General features: G+C 47.8%; 1 protein-coding gene across 1 annotated transcript in view; it reads left to right on the forward strand.

Annotated features, from left to right (window-relative positions):
• Positions 1 to 2,396: 2,396 nt before the first annotated feature.
• Positions 2,397 to 17,040, forward strand: part of ZBTB40 (zinc finger and BTB domain containing 40) — a 31,134-nt gene continuing 16,490 nt past the window's right edge. Inside the window, exons 1-5 of the mRNA XM_010189254.1 lie at positions 2,397 to 3,123; positions 3,743 to 3,876; positions 10,680 to 10,875; positions 11,411 to 11,553; positions 16,737 to 16,929. Of these exons, the coding sequence (XP_010187556.1) occupies positions 2,397 to 3,123; positions 3,743 to 3,876; positions 10,680 to 10,875; positions 11,411 to 11,553; positions 16,737 to 16,929 (1,393 nt within the window). The remainder of the gene's footprint in view (positions 3,124 to 3,742; positions 3,877 to 10,679; positions 10,876 to 11,410; positions 11,554 to 16,736; positions 16,930 to 17,040) is intronic.

Genomic DNA, 17,040 nt, shown 5'->3' on the forward strand with positions numbered 1-17,040 from the left:
GAAGCATGTTCTAAGTACGGGGCAGTTGCCTTGAGGATGGTCTTGGCTATTGCCCCTCCTTAAAAAATATCTGTTCTCTTTGGCAGTACTGGGTCTTTAGATTCCTGTAATTAAAGTAGTAAAATGTATTTAAACAAATATGTCTGATCTAACTGCTGAGGACACATTTTCCAATGCTCTGAATTGCTGTAATAAAGAAGGGGAGGTGCTGCGAGGCTGCTTAGAGCTTTACTCTTTTGAGCTGTCATGGGCAAATATATCTTCTGTGTTCTTGCCAGAAATAGAGGGAGCAGACGGTGCTGCTGCTTCTTCCAGCTTGCCACAGTGGAAGCAATAGGTTTTATGCAGAAGGCTATTCATGGCAAAGTGAGCAGACGTCTCTTCCAGGACATCGATGTTTCCTGCTTGTCCTTTTGTAGGAAGAGCCACAGCTATTATTATTTAACCAGCAGACCCAATTTCATCTCAGATACTGGAAGTCCTTGAGCTCTAGGGAAGGAGTGGGTGGACTAAAACTGCTATTACATTGAGCCTGGCAAAAAGAATGGGTCTCTTTCTTCTCCCACGACCAGCAGCAACTCTGCTGATGGCAGCTTGGTTACTCTTGATATACAACAGCGTGGGAGGATAGCAGAGCCTGCATGTTTAATAGGATGGAAGCGCAGGTGGCCAGCCTTGTGTGGGTGAGGGGGTGGATCTGGTACTTGCAAAGTAGCAGAGATGAGCTGCAGACCAGGCAGCCTTTGGTAGCGATGGGCCCGGAGAAGCTCTGGTTCCTGGTAAGCAGGAAAGTGGGCTATCAGCGACTGCTTAGTTTTCCCTGTCTTCCAGAAAAGGACCCACCTACCTGGTGCTCTCACTTCAAAAGTATTCAGATGGAGAGCATGACACCTCTGCTTTGAGGTGGTGTCAACACCATCTGTGATCTCATCCTGATGGCTGAAAGGCAAGTTATGTAGTGCTTCATCATTAAAGCACAGGAGAGCTCTTGGCTGCACAGGAGAGCTCTCATGTTCGGGTGTTATCCACCAACCAGTTGCTCAACCATCTGTAGCTTTGATATGAAGTGATCTGGTGGCTCCTCCTGCCTTCCCGCAGGCAGTGCCATGCAGAAGGACAGCCGAGTCCTGTGGACAGGAGGTCAGGCTTCCTACAGAGCCTGAACTTCAGAGGGGTTGGCATCTCGCTCCTGCAAGGTGCCAACTCAATCTGTGCCCAGCATCTGCTTGCAACTTGCCTTTTGGTGCAAGCTAGGAGTTGCTCTGAGCCTGCTTTTGTGCAAGGCAGTGCTTCAAGGTGGTGTATGAGCGCTGGCTCATTAAAGCTTGTGCCCTGATGACAGGCAGTGCTACTTTGTTTCTTTATGAGAGAGTAGGAAGCTGGGTGTGAAAATGTTGAGCAGTTGAAGGTCATGTAAATCGTGTCCATCCAGGTGCTCTTCCTTTAGCACTCATGCTGTTTTGTTTCAGCATCATTGCCAGCACCACTGTTAGGCATCCTAGTGTGTAGACAAGGCAGTAACATCTTTATCTTGTCTAGCTTAGATAAAAACTCCAGGTATCCCAGGGATAAAAATTCTGTTGGCAGACGTCTTGTGTTTTTCTCCCTACTACAATATGGGGAAAAAAGTAAAAGGGAGGCTCTGCTACATGGGATTAGAGCTGTGGACTTTTGCTTTGGAGAAAAGACACAGATCATGTCACATCCCTTTTAAGCTGATGGGTTAGAGGAGTGTGGTGTGCTAAGGAAGGAGGTGCCGAAGGTCCTGGGCTGCCAGCAGACTTCTATCTCCACCACTTGTGTGCCCCTGCTGATCTTGGCAGTGATGGAGGGAGAAAATTAATTGGTCTCAAACCACTTAGAGCTTTGCAGGTCAAAACCCACACCTCAGATTCTCCTCTGGGTTTGGTAGATGGTCTGAAGAGCTTGCGCTGCTACCTGCGCTGCTTCCCCACCTGCCCATTCAGAAACTAGCTACTGAATTCAGCACCAGTGGCTGAACTGAAGAGCATTCACAGCTCTTGAGCTCTATCACGGGCACATCAGGGAGTTTCTTTCCCTTTTTATAACTCCTGGGACTCGGTACTCATTCCCAAGCTCTTTCTGAAGTATTTATATTTGAGCAGTATCCAGACTCTTCAGCTCTAGTGGGGTAAGGTTCTGAATTTGGGGAGTGTAAGTTCGGAAGGGGCCCTTTCATTGCTGTAACCACTGAACTGCAGCATAGTAAGCTAGTAGGAAGTGTAAACTGGAAAGTAATTTTTGTTTACTCTTTCTTTCCATCTTGCTACCTATCCAAGCAAAGTGCTAACACAATCCTTTGTTTTTTCACTAGCTGGGCTTTGTGAAAGCAGCATGGAGACCACGGCGAGAGAAGGCCAGTAGACCCTGGTGCCATGGAGCTCCCCAGTTACAGCAAGCAGCTGCTGCAACAGCTGTATGCTCTCTGCAAAGAGCAGCAGTTCTGCGACTGCACCATCTTCATCGGGAATGTTCATTTTAGAGCACACAAGGTGGTTTTGGCTGCTGCCAGCCTGCTTTTTAAATCCTTGTTGGACAACACAGACACCATCTCCATCGATGCTTCTGTGGTGACCCCTGAGGAGTTTGCACTCTTGCTGGAGATGCTGTACAGTGGCAAACTCCCACTGGGGAAGCACAATTTCACCAAAGTAATCTCTGTAGCAGATAGTCTGCAGATGTTTGATGTGGCTGTTAGTTGCAAAAACCTCCTCAGGGACCTCATCAGCTGTTCTTCTCAGGACCAGGTAGTGAGAGAAGTCTCCTGCCAGGCAGCAGACTCATCTGGAAACCACGTTGAAGCTGCTAGCCTGCTCCAGTCTGAAAAACCTGCTGCAGGAAAAACAGATACCCTCCTCCCTCAGAGAGTTTCCCCTTCTGGCCCTGTGGAAGGAGAAATGAAAGCAGATGTTTCTCCTCCTGGACAGGAACTTACCACGAATCACATCTGGGTTCACCAGAATGTGATGCCAAGTGACTCCAGATCCCTCTGGGAGGATTCGGGCTCTCATCCTGGTCAGCCTGCCCATGCCGAGCAGGATGGCTGTGTAGAAGAGGAGCTTGCTGAGCCTCTGGAGGAGAAAGACAAAGCAAGGGATTTAGGTGAGACTTTACAGATCTGGATGCGGCATTGCTTCTTATTTGCAACTGAGTTGACTCAGGTTTTCCCGTTATGGGTAAATCTTTTCTTCTGTGTTCTTTTTAGTTTGCCCTGGGTTGGGAGTGGCATGGACATGTCCTCCTTTTTTGCAGGGTTTTTCATCGTTTGGCACTATGCAGTACTGTCCTTTGGCCTTTGCAGTTGCTTCACTCTCCCCACTTTACCGTACTGAGCAAAACTTTTCTTACCCGTGCATGCGATTGCATCTGATGTACAGTGGGTTTTGCGGTAGTGCAGGACGTGAGGTTGATAAGGCAATCTGCGTAACAGTGAGTGAACAGAGTTGCCTGCTAATGGTACCTTATCCCTTAAGCTCCTGTTCAGCATGGGAGGAAAACAGAGGCTGTACTGGGTTTAAAATAAATGTTCCATTTAGAACTGGTGCTAAATAAACTGTTGGTTTTCCCTCCAGGCTGCGTGATATCTTTAGAAGGGATTTGTGAGTCACAGTTTGGCTATTATAGCCAATATGCTGGTTACAAAGTGATGCCTTTCAATCACATCATGCTTTCTGTGAATCCCTTCAATTAGCAAATAACTCATCTTGTTTCTCTTACACAGCAGCAGAGAGCAAAAGCTGTAAACTGGATTTCTTTCTTCGATATGAAAGTGTTTTCTCTGAGGCCCTTTCTGATGCCCAGGCTGTGCTGAAAAGACTAGAAGAGTGCAGAGAAATTGATGCCTCTCAAAAGGAGGTAGGTGTGTTTACCTGGGTAAATGATACAAGTTTTTTCTTCATGCTGCTGAGGGCTAGAACAGTTTGTGCCCTGCTTCGGAAATTGTTTCATGAGAAATTGGGACTCTGGTGCCTGGTTGTTTGAAGGGCAGCTCATTCTTACCTGTGCAACACCCCAGAGAGAAGCATCTGTAAGAGGAAGCTGCTCGTGCACATAGGTAAAGAAGTATATGTCGTGTCCTGAAGATGTCTTTGTTGTGTTGTAGGAGAGCTCCAGTGCTGACTTCTCGCCTCCTTTTAATGGCATTTGCTTCGGGAACTGTATTGACTTGTAAACGACTGACATACAAGATCCCAAAATAGTTCCCAAGCCCTCAGCGAGGGCGTGCTGCAGAGCTTCTGCTCCGCTCTGTGTATGGCAGGCTTCTCGTGGGGGGTGCTACAGGGGGCTTAGGGGTGCCTCCCTGAGGTGCTTCTCCAGGTGATGTGCACCTGTAGAAGCAGTCATTGCTGTTGGATGATGCTCGAGTTACTGTTGGAGGGGGTATTTGCGCCTGGTGTGTGGTTAATGCTGAAGGGAGCTCTGGACTCTGAACAACGGTAGCCAGATACCAGCTGTTGTACCTGCTCAGAGCCACGTCTGTATTGGTGTTGCAGTGGTGCAGGAGGACACAGAGCTTGGAAATGATTGAGGCCGATCTGGGTGTGCACTTGTGCTGGCTGCGCAATGCTGCACCATCACAGGGTCTGAAAAATCTGTAGCCACTACGGTGTGAGAATGGGACTGTGCCTGCTCTCCTCACCCCAGCTGTTTCTGACAGAGCATTCTTCATAGCAGGCTGCATGAACTGCCCTGTATACCTTTTCTGTATGTGGAAAAATGAATGCAGCTGTTTTATTGCTGCCTTTTCAGTGACTCTGTGGTTAGCTGACCTTTTGAAGCTGAGAAATGCTGTTCTGTAGGTCAAGGGGCTGCAATGCTCTTTAGGTTTCCATGTGCTTGCTGGTGGGAAGCTGTCTGGATTCAAGTCATCTTGTCCCTTGAGTAACAGTGTGACCATGGGATGCGGGACGTTTTGGCGGTGGTGCCATTCTGCTTTTAAAAACCCAAGGCAATGTGTTTATTAGAGAAAAAGGAAAAAGGATGACAACAGGAAGGAGAATTCCCTTGAGCTGGGAAGTGCAGGTTTCTTTTCTGATGAGCCTTTAAATCTTCTTGGAGGGAAGCCGGTGTTCCCTTAGCTGCTGACCCTCCTGATGGTGTTGAACTTAACATCTCTGGGGCTTTTGGAGGGAGATGTGGGTTCTAGCTCATGTTTGTAGTAGCAAGCTCGAGCTTGGCTGGGCTGACAAGCACTTGTGAGTGCATTGCTCTCAGCATGCCTGCATGCTGCAGGAAGGATTAGGTTTTTGCATGTTTGTTCATTGGCCTGATGAGAAAAATGTATCAGGTTTAAGGTTTTACCTATCCTGCGTCTTGGCAATTGGAGCAGAGCCTGGAAGGGTGCTGTGCAATGTGGGTGGGTGCTGCCAGAAGGGATTTGGCAGCTCCATGCACCTGTGCCAGCAGGCATTGCCCATGCTGGCGTGCCTTTCCTTGCCCCCGTGCTGCCTCCACAAACGGCACCTGCAAAGTGCCCAGGCAGGCGTGCTGCCTTGCTTCTGCTCCGTGTTACAGCCCCGTTGTCTATGGCTTTGCAGTAACTGTTGTTTCGTGTTTCTTCAGCACCTCCAAGACCCGGCAAGTGAGGTTCGCAGAGGAATGCCTGGACCTTTGCGCTCCCGAGTTGTTGCAGCAGGAGCCAAGCAAGAGGTTGCGGAGCTTGGAGACAGTTTGGGTGTCTGACTGCAAAATGGCAGCTGGACAATTTTTCTGCAGCTATAAATAAGCACTGAATAAATGAGAAATGGATTTTCTTTAAGCCTTCCTGAAAAATCACTTCTCAGCTGTGACAGGCATGAAAAGTGTCAGCCCCAGGGCAGCATGGGGGACGGGCTGCAGCCTGTTGTAAGCCAGGGCTTGGCCAGATCTGTCCCTCTTTGAGCTCCCCTCTGGTACATGCAGGACCTGTGGGCACCAGCACTGCACCTGGGTTCTGTTTCCAGCGGACAGAGTAGCTTTTTTTCCACAAGAGCCTGGTGTTTTCTTCGGGGTGGGGGAAAACACAGCGGTGTGTTCCTAAAGTCATGCTTAAAGTGCAGGTTCAGCTCCAAAGAGCCCAGCTGAGGATGCATAATTAAGGCTGAGATTGTGCCAGTGGTAGACGTAAATGGATTTTTTTTTTCTCTCTCTCCTTTTTGTTCCCCCCCCCTGCCCTTCCCCTTGTTTTGTATTATTTTGCCAGTCATTTGCTTGAAGTCTCTTACGTGCCTCAGGGCAGGTAAAATTCAGTCTGGAAGCTGGTCAGATGCTGTTTCTTTGCACTGAGCAGCCTTGCTGGCTGTGTGTGCCCTGCCACAAGGGAGATTCCCATCCCTCGTGCGTGCCCTCCTGCTCAGGAGCCTTTTATGGGTGGTTTATAGGCAAGCAGTGATTTTGAACAGCAAAGCCTGGGCAGTGGTAGGGGCTTACGAGTGTTTGTGGGGGTTTTGCAAGCCTGCCTGCAGACACCAAGGCTGTCCTGGTGTTCAGGCTCCTCTGTTTACAGTGGGATTTTGCCTTGGATGTAGCCTCTGTATTTCTATTCCTTTGCTCTTGAGCTTGTCTCTGTGTGGGTCCCTTGCTCCCATCTGGTATTGCTGCCCTGTTTCCTGCTGCCTCCAGTGGTGATTTGTTGCGTCCTGGGGCTTTTCCCCAAAGACGTTTGTGGTGCAGGGCTTGTTTTTGTGAGAACTGTTGCTTCTCTCCCGGTTTGGTGTTATGTTCTGCATCCTGGGCTGAAAAATGCAAACACTTTGCTTTTCTGAGTAGGGAGATGTGATTTTGGGGTTGTTTTTTGTTTTTGTGTCTCTCTCTGTATCTCACATAAACTATTCCTATCTAATTTGGTTCTGGCCTGGATGAAACCTGCTTGGAAATGAGAACAAGACTGAAATTGCAGTAATTTGGGGAAGCGTAGAAGAGCTTTGCTGGTGTCAAGTCTTATCTTCCTGTGCTCTCTTAGAGAAACTCAATTCAAATTATTGCACAGCTCATTTGTTCCCTCTGCTACTGGGTTCAGATGAAGTGGGGGAGCGTTGATTCTCCTGCGTAGAATAAATGTCACTGTGCTTGTGGATCATTTCCATTGCCTATGGGCCTGTCCAATTATTGTCGTCCTTCGTTTGCAGTTGCAAGGATTTCTGGATGCGGCAGAAGACAGAAGTTTCCTGTTATCTTCTGCATCCTGATTAGGAGTGATAGGTTTTGAGGGTTTTATTTTGTGATGGGAGAGCTGGAGAACGATTTCCCTCCCCTGTTCTGGGGTACTTGTGTGAAGGTTTGGGCTAAGCTTTTGTTCCTGTTGTGTGGAGCAAGCAGGGGTCAGTGCTCTCCATGGAGCCTTCCTGATGCTGGGCTCTCCCTCATCAGTCACGTACAAATGCAGGCTTGAAAAAAAAAAAAAAGCACTTCAGATATCTGAACCAGAAATGGGAACAGAGTTTTTCCTCTGATTATTGTACACACAACGATAGCTCATGGGCTTCATGGTGTGGTCATAGCCTATGAGCTTTTCTGTGGTCCACATGTGTAGAGCCAGTCCCTGTGCTGTCCATGCCACTGACCTTACGGGCAGTGGCTCTGTCTGTGCAGGTTTCCAGAGGCCTTTTTAATATGTTCTGCACCTTATGCACATTGAAAATTAACTGGTAAAAAACCCCAAAGCAGCTTGTGTTCAGAGGACTGATGATGATGATGATGATGTCTCTGGACATTTCCCTGCAGTGTCCAGCCTCCTACAGTCAGGGACTTTGCAGTTCTGCTCGGGGAATGAAGGTGGCATTGGGGTACAGGCACAGGACTTGCCATGTTCAGGGGTGAGTCTTGTAACCGAATGTTCCTCGGCTTGGGGGGGAGGGGTCTGGGGGTAACCAGCTTCATCTCTTCCCCTAAACTCCGTGCCTTCCCAGTCTGGCAGATCCCACCCCACTGCCCCTTTGGGTGCTTGTGTTAGCTCTAAAGCTGATGCTTGAGTGCAATCACTCAGTCACTGAAGTGGCTTTTTGCCGAGACATGATCTCACTGAAGAAAAAGCTGTAACCCTGCTCACCCACCTGCAGGGAAGAGCCTAGTGACCAGCTGGGCTCCTGGCTACACTGACCTGCGCTCTCTCTCTCCCCACCATCCTCTTCAGTCACAGGTCAGCGCAGTCCTGGGTGGGATGGGCGTTACTTGCCCATCTGGTCAGGGTCCTCTTGGTGTCCCAAGACATCCCTCAGGACCACACACCAGCTGAGTTCAGCCCAGCTCAGGGTCACTCCCTGCAGGATCATCCACCAGCTGCTCTTTGGGCATGCCTGTCCCCACCCAGAAAAACTTAAATCTCATGATAATGTTGGAGAAGGAGGTCCCAGAGGTGCTGTTTTCCTAGGAGTGTTGTGAGTTGGTGTGAGGAGGGAGCAGAGTGCCAGGCTGGGAGGACACAGTGCTAACTCAGCTCTTGCTGAGCAGGTTGTGGCTCTGCATGCGCAGCCTCATGCATCGTCCTGGCCCTGCCAGAGGACATTGGAAGGAGCAAAGGATAGTAAGGAGCAGTGGGGCAGAGCAAGAGGTCCTGCAGTGGGGTGAAGGGACATGGCAGTGTAGGAATTGATTGTGTTAGGAAAGAAGTCTGGAAAAATGTGGAAGATCTGGAGATGACATGGAGATAGACGTACCTCCTGCAGTGTTACTTGCAGGGATTCCTGTTCAGTGCTTGCCTTTGTGCTGCCATGGACAGGGGAGCTTTGAGATGGGGATGGCTGTTTCATGGTGTGTGACCGTTGCGGTACTGAGTCAGGAGTGTTGTGGCCGCCAGAACTGACACCCTCAACTGGAACCCAACTTCTCAGTGGATGTTGAACCTATTTGGTGGTACAGCTCAGGCTGAAGCCAGATCTTGGTAAGCAGGAATCCCTGCTCGAGGAGTCCGTCTCTTCTTCCAGTCTGGAAGCTGGGTGTGTGCTAACCTGTACCAGTGTGGCCATGAAGGGTTTTGCAAGTGTCCCAGGCAGTGAAAGCCTGATGGATCAGGCTGTAATGTGTGGGCACATTATGACTAAGTGGAAGCTGAGGTTCCAGCTCATATCAGTATTTCTCCATTTTTACCAGGATCTTTGGGAGTTATTAGAGCTTCAGAGTAAGCCTAAAATGCACTGTGTGCTCTTTCCAAACAATGCTAAAATGCTGTTGTTCCCACTGAGCAACGTGTCCAAGGAAAGGTCTTCCGGAAAGAGACTATAAATAGCAGAGCCTTTCAGTTTCTGAAAACTCATTTCCATTAACCAAAACCATGCACTGAGGAAGGGATGTTATCTGGAGCTCTGGGTAGCAATGCTGTGCTGATTTTAATAAAAAAGAGGGGAAAAAAGAAAATACTGTGACAGTGCAAGTTACTTTTCATCCATATTAGTAAAAATGTGTATGTGACAGGGTGCTGAGCACCTTTAGGACAGTGAGAGTCAAGATATTTTGTGTTTTACAGGATCATTTTGATCTGGAAGGGGCCAGGCATGCAAACCTTGAGAACAAACATGATCCGGTTATCAAGTCTCATTATAAATTAATGTTTGCATTTAAAAAATACCTCTAAGCTTGCTCTTCAGCACGTCTGCGGCATCTTCCTTTCTTCCTTTATAACAGAGCCCTTCATGTCCACGTCTCTCTGTTTGGCAGAAAAAACGCCGTTAGCGAGTAAGAGCTGGGACTCCTGCAGCTTCCCCTCTGCGGATGCTCTTTGCAGTAGGTCACCGCACTGTCACGCTGCCCTAATATATGAGCGTTTACACCTGCTAGGAAAAGCAAGTCCACCATCCCCCTGATGCGGCCCCAAGCAGTTGCATTCAGTCTTTTTATCATAGAAATAAAAATGACAATGACAGCAGAAAATGGCCGCTCTCTCTGGAGCTGGGCTAAGCTCTCCACTTCAAAGGTACTTTTGTAGCATCCCTGGAGTCTCCAATAAAGGACGCCTGCTCTGAGAGGCTGGCATCTCTCCTGGAGAGCTGGGGAGCGTGTGTCTTCAGGGGCAATATTTACAGCGTTAAAGGGCTCCGGGGAAATGGGAGCAAGAGTTACAGCTTATTTCTTTTCCTTTTATTTCCATAACTGCACAGGCATGTTTGCCTCTGGTTGCTGTTTCGGGTCACTGGAGTGGATTTTGGAGCTCTGGGTGTGATTGCCAGGCGTGCTGAGAGCCCGAGACGTGCTCGGTTTGTGTGCCTCCTCTCCGAAGCTTTCTCTTTGAGATGCACTGTGACTTGGGGTGGGAATTCCTGACTCCCACTTAAAGTACTCCCCGCTTTCTATGCAAGTGATCTTGTTTCTGCCGTGAAATTGAGTATCCCCTGCCCTAGCCTTGCACTTCCAAAGTAACAGTGTTTAAACCATCATTTATTAGGTCCCTTAGACTTATTGGCATTTGGCTGATAGGGAAGAAATGCAGAGGTGTTTGGTGCTGGAACCACCTCTGATTTGTGGGACTTGCTGTGAAGATAAGGGCTGGCAGGCAGGGCTTGCTGCCCTCCCTCCCTGAGATGGTGAACTCGAGTTCAGTGGTGCGTGTGCCTATGCGGTTATTTCTTTGGTTTGTGTAATTTTTTGTCCCCTGAACAGAACCCTCAGGATTCTGCTTTTTGTGCTGGTTTGCATGGGGCAGTTGACTGTTATTAAAACCTTCCCTGCGTCTGCTTGCTCTGTCGTAGGCTCTGGTTGCCTCCCTGGCAGAGGCAGGGCAGCAGCCAGTGTTCAAGAAGCTGCTGAGCGAAGTGAAGGATGCTCAGACCCTGGATGCTCAGACCCTTGTGTCTTTACTGAAGCTGTTTCAAGATGTGAATCCCGAGCTGAGAGCGGCTTTGCTGGAAAGGGAAGGAGGCAGCGGAGAAGCCCTGCAGCAAGCAGGTACAGATGTAGGTGCAGCCTCTGGCAAAGTGAGTGGGCAACTTTATGGGCAAAGCAGGTCTCCAAAACCCTGCATCCTTACTGGGATGCATCCTTACTTGGATGCAAGTGCTGGCCAAGATCCCAGGGTGTTTCTGTCCTGCAGCAGTGGGGTGCAGGCAGCGCAGGGCTCTCCCCATCGCTGCCTGGAGGGCTGGATCGATGGCTGCGCAGCCAGCATGGGTCAGAGCACAGCTGAGCCTCAGGATTGAAAGCTCCTTTCTTACTCGAGTCTGACACAAAGCAGTGGCCTTGCAAACCTGGTGTTAACCTCCAGCTTGCTTCATGGCTTTGTGCTCTGTTAGATAAATGAGTCGTTTTCCTTTCATAGAGTTTAAAGAGAATAGTAAAGTGGTTTTCCTCTGCTGCTTGTGCTTGGGATGAGCTTTGCTATTCACTTAGATCTTTCACAGAGTCTCACTCGCTTCAGGAGCCTGTCAGTTCCTTCAGACTGACTTGTTTCTTCTCTTGTGTTTCTGAATCCTTTTCCCCCCAGAGAGCACAGACGAGGGAGAGACGCTGACCGCTTGCTTGCTGGGGCGCAGGGAGGAGCTGATCCAGAGTGTGACACAGCTGAGCCCTATCGTAGAGTTCCTGGAGGCAGCAGAAGAAGGATTCCTGACTGCCTCGGAGAAGCGGGTAAAAAAAAATCTGAGATAAGGAGACCGCTGTGGGCGAGGGGCAGGTGTGTGTCTGTCTGCACTGCTGTACCACATGGTTTGTCAAGTGATGTGCTTGCCTCACCTGGCAATTTCACCTCCCCTTTGCACAGCATGGGCTGCTCTTGTGTGTTGTCTTGGGTCCTGCAGCACTGAACTGTGCATGCAACTGGGAATACTGAAATCTGGGCTCTGAAAAACAGCCTCAGGACTAGAGTGAACTGGGGCAGAGGAGGTGCCTGATATTCCTTGTAGGCCCTGAAAATGCCTTTTTGGGAGCCCAGAGAAGGCTCTGTAGTGGAGCTTGGTTTCAGCAGAACCACTGATACCTCTGTACTGCCTGCTTGCCAGTTACTACCTTATGTACGTGGCCATCAGCTTGCCTTCCAGCTGACTCTCCCAGCTTTAATTCTTTTCTTTAACTCTTATCACACAGTTGCCTGCAGGAGTAGCACATCCACTGTCTGATTTTATTTTTCTTTTTGATATGTTGAATACAGCTGTTGGTGGGAAGGACTGTTGCTTTCCTGTAAGCAATTGCGTTATGTATGCTGATTTGCAGAAGCCATAATGAACAGAATATTGTGTACAACCTGCTTTTTTGTGTGTTTTGGGGGGAGCTGGCTTTACGCTGCCCGTGCAGCTGAAACTTGTAGGGTGCCCTAGCATGCTGTGTTTGGTACACAGCTTGCAGACCTCCTGTCCTAGTTTGTCACATCAGTTAGTTCCCCTGATGCAGGATTGTAGCAAGTGGAAAGCACTGTCGTGCTCAGTGGCATGAACCATGTCTGCTTTCTGTCTGAGTGAGCCTGACCAGAGCCACGACGGGTGGGCTGAGAACCTCTGCTCATCTTGTGCGTCCCTCAGTTACTGTCTTGCTCACTGGCACGTAGTCCCTGACCAAGTGCCTGTTGTGGAGTGCCTCTGGGTATGGGTGCAGCAGGGCCAGAGGAGGTGCTGCCAACAGAGGTGCCCACCTTATCCTCGTGGGCTGGGGTGTGACTGGCAGCTGATGAAATTTCCCCTCTGAAAGCAGCATGGCTGAGCCTGCAATGAGGATGTAAGAGGAGAAGGCAAAGCGTGAACGCAGCAGAGGACTCAGCATCTGCTGGGGATATTGCTGCTCTCTGCAAGGGGTTGCCTGCAGCTGAGCTCCTAGCCGTGAAAGCTGCATCAGCAGTGGGGGGATTAGGGTTTTTCATAGATGCCTGTTCATGTTGCAGCATGGCCTTTCTTTAAAAGGCTGCACCTTTTCCTGGCGCTGTTCTTTTTGCCTTCATGCAGTTAAGTAGTTAAAATCCAGCCATTTTTCATCTCTCTTCCCACTGGCAAAAAAAACAACAACAAAAAACCCACCAAAAAAACCCCCCAAAAACCAAAAACAAAACAAAAAACCCAACAAACCCAACAATAAACTAAAACCTTTCTGCCATCGTAATTCTGCTCCTTGGACACAGGATCCAGCCTTTAATTGCATCACCATCTACTATGGGGCTCCTGCCTCATTTGGTGAAGGGGTAGTGTTATTCAGTATTTTTTTTTCTAATCCTTTTCAGTCACTGTATGCTCTATTTGCTGCAGGGTCTTCAAACCCTGCTTTGAATACAGAATCTGCTTCTCTTTGGGATTCCCCCGTACTTTAGTTTTAGCCCAGAGGTTCCCAGCAAGTAACAAATGTATTTGGGGAGCACCCTGGCAAGGCTGAGTGTGTTGTCCTTTCCCTGCTGTGACACAGGAAAATAGGGCAGAAATTGCCAAGTGTAGGCTGACCTTGAGCAGGGTGTGGGTGTCCCCATTTTTTCAGGCTTGGTTTATTTGTTTTGTTTTGTTTTGTTTGTTTGTTTCGATTTTTTTTTTTCTTCCCAGACAAGTGAAAAAGTGGTTAATTGTTTCAGAAGTTCAGTTGATTAAAACGGTGGGCCTGTGGCATGTGTGCGGTTGGGATCTCTGGTGTCTCAGGTGCAGCACTGGGAAAACAAAGATGGAATTAGCAGCCACCTCAGAAGGTTTTGTCTTACCTGATTCATCCTGCATTGCATGGGAGCTCTGGGCTGGCAGAGATAGGATCTAGTTCTCCAAGGGCTCATAAAGATGAGGCTTTCCTTTTTTCTTGCAGTCACTGCTTCATTAGCTACACATTTATTCAGTAGGAGAGATGCAAGTTTTACGTGTAACAGCCTTTTTTCTGGGCAACTGGGTTCTTTTTGTGCCTGGTCCAAGCTGTGTATGGAACAAGTCTGTTTTACTTTGCTCAAAAGCCACTACATGATGTGTTGTAAAGCCCCTTTGTAAATCCCTGGTTTTCTGGAGAACTTTTTACCTGGCATTTCTATTTTGAGTGCTTAACTTTATGGCTTTATTAGTGTCTGTAATGTGGGGAGGTAGGTCGGATGATCTGAGGGGTGACTTGGATGCAGATTATCACTTGAAAAACATAAACATGGATACAAAGGAGGAGCAGGTAACCTCATGAATGGTGTCTCATGGCTTAGGGCATCGCAGAGTTCAGAGCGACCTGTCCATGGTACAGCCCTGAACCTGGAGCATCAGAGTAGCTGCTAAAACCCTCATCCTTTCCTTCTGCCCAGGCCCTCTTCTAGTGGGAACTTTCCCTCCCCTTTGCCTCCAGTGCCTACACGGGTTGATGCTCCCACCACACTGCTTCAGAGCTAAGACAGGTGACAGTGACAACAAAAGCAAGGTTACTGGCCATGGCAGGAGCAATTCTAACTGGATATGCTGGGGGATGGAGAAGTCTTGCTTGCAATGGGATGTTTTCCAGTTGTGCCACCTGCGTATTGTCAAAATGGGGCTCTAACTTCTGTGCCTGGCAACACCTGCCTGGGAACATCAGTAGGTTAAAGCGGGAGCACCCCCAAAAATGCTGCTCTTGTGCCCCTTTTTGTGTTCTCTTATAAGGTGACTTCAGTTTGAGCGATTCAGAGTCAACTCAGTGTGAATTAGATGGGAGGATATGCCAACAGGCTCACTAACAGAGTTTTGGCTATAAAAGAACAGATTTTTAGAAAAGAGAAACTAATTAATGAGATCAGCCACTCATAAGAGCACAGGAGGAGCTGTTGGATTAATTTCTTTTATGTTAAAGGTAGGAGAAGTGTCTGAAGTTTGCATCCTCAACAAGAGAAGAGGATTTGTGGGAGAGGTTACAGACCTGAGTGAATGAATAACTTAGGGAAGAGTATTAGGACCTGCAAGAAATGGCTGAAATGTCCGACAGGCAAAGAAATGTACTTTAGTGGTAAGAAGAGAGTCTTGCGGGCATCACAGCCTATATTGAGACAACTGACAAGCGTCTGTCTGATCAAGTAAAGAAAAAGAATAATGAGAAGAGGTTTATTACTGTGTTTTCTGGGTTGAGAGTGGTTCCTACAATTGATGACCAGAACAGATGTGTGGGAAAGGGAAGTGGTGATCCAGGCAGCCAGCTCTGTGGGTGCACAGGGACATGTGTTGGGTCATGTAGCTGAAGCACAGTGTGTAAGAAAAAAAAAATAAATAAGGGGGGGGGGGGGGGGGAGAGATAAAAAGCAGCAAAAGGTGCTCAAGTAAATTGTTTCTGCCTGACCTGGAGTCTTTATTTGATGAGGAAAAAATGGGTTTTTCTGCCTCAATCTAGACTTGAGCAAAGCATTTGAATTTCATGCGAGGGAAATTGTTAAACTAGAGGAAGCAGTGATATTAAAAAAGGATGGATCTTATTGGGAGCTAACTGCAGGTTGTGCTGAAGGCAGGACTGATGGGTTGGAGCAGGGTTACCAGTGACATTCTTGGCATTTACTTAATATTGGCACCGATGTTATTGACACACAAATACCGAAGCATATTTAGCAAAACTTGCTGATGAGCAAAACCAAGACCTTTTATCCACACAGAGAATCTGCAAGAGAGAGAAGAATTACGTAGCTGGAGAGCTAAGTAGTGAGAATCGAATGATGTGATAGTATAAAGTGAAGGGCATGCTTTTAGATGTAGTAACGAGAACTAAGAATTAAGAATTCCTCATCTGCAGTTTCTGTGTGCAGTTCCAGTCTTCTTCAAAAAAGGTGAATTCATATTGAGGCAGAGACAGATCTGCAGCCATAAGATGAGGGGAGGGAAGAAGCTGTTTTACAAGAATGGTGACTTATTTAGACAAGTGAAATGAAGACTGAGAGGGAATATGATCGTGCTCTTACAGAAAAGATTGGAGAAGAAGGGCAGGGTAAGCACCTCAGAGAGTTTAGAAGGCTTTTTAAGCTAGAAGATAATGTTGGCACATGAACAAATGGGTATACGCTGGCCATGAATAAATTTAAGCTGAAAATTAGAAGAATCAACAGGGGAATGAGACTGTGGAAGAGCTTTCCAACCAGGGGAAAGGGAGCAAAAATGTAACTAGTTTTAGGACAGATCTTAATAATTTTATTAATGGGACTGTGTAGTGCAGTGCTCCTGACAGCAGGGAACTGGGCTGGTGCCCTGCAGAGTTTCAGCCAGTCCCACATTTCAGATGCTGAGGAGCACGGTGTTTGCAGAGAGGAGGTCAACCTGCATTTGTCAACTGGCTTTCCCTTGTAGGAGCCTTGTAGGTATTATACTGCGATACTAGAGCTTTTTCAAGCTGCAGTGATTGCATCTCACATAAGAGATGTCTCATGTGGCCTCGTCATAGAAATAATCATTCAATTAATAGGATGCTTATTTAAATAATGAGAGTCTTTTTTCTCTCCACCCCTGCCTTTCCATGACAAGCAGAAAAATTAAGGAGACAAGGGAAAAGAGACTGCCAATTTAAAAAGTATTTGCTAAAAATATTAAATTAAATGTTATTTTGAATCCTGTCTTTAAATCTTTTCCTTGTTCCCTTTGAAAAAAATGTTTTTTTTCTTGTCAGCCACTTTCAAGAGCTAGACTTGGTGGAAGAACCCACCAGGGTAGTTTTCAAGGTGACACATGTCAGATATACCTGGGAAGTGTTTAGATGTTCCTGTAACTAGCAGTCTGTAACATCTCCCAGCTAATCTAATTAGTGGAAGCAGTGAATGTGGATTTATTGCAGTACTGTGCCCTGTGATACTCTTACTGTTTCTCTGATCTCTGTTTACATCCAGGAGTTTGCAGGAAGCTCTCACAAACAGGTTCTTGGCTGCTGCTTTGTTGCAGGTGGTTTTGGATTGCTGTGAAGGTGGCTCTCAGAGGGCAGCCATGGACAATCTGCTGAGGAAGGTGGATGAAGAGAAGACCCTGAAAGCAGAAAGTTTGGTCAAACTTCTGGGGGCTGTGAAAGCGTCATTCCCTGGTCTCCACCATCTGCTAGACAGCTTGAGGACAACAGCAAACATGTCTGATGGTAAAGGTATGGTGCACTAAACTTCGGAGCCTGGGGGCTTGGTTCAGGGAATTGCTGGGAAGTTTGGATGCTTGTCTGGTCCTCAGCGTGCTCTTATAATTGTACTTTCATGTAAGG

This window comes from Mesitornis unicolor, unplaced genomic scaffold (genome assembly GCF_000695765.1).
Source record: "Mesitornis unicolor isolate BGI_N332 unplaced genomic scaffold, ASM69576v1 scaffold23527, whole genome shotgun sequence".
Classification (NCBI taxonomy): Eukaryota; Metazoa; Chordata; class Aves; order Mesitornithiformes; family Mesitornithidae; genus Mesitornis; species Mesitornis unicolor.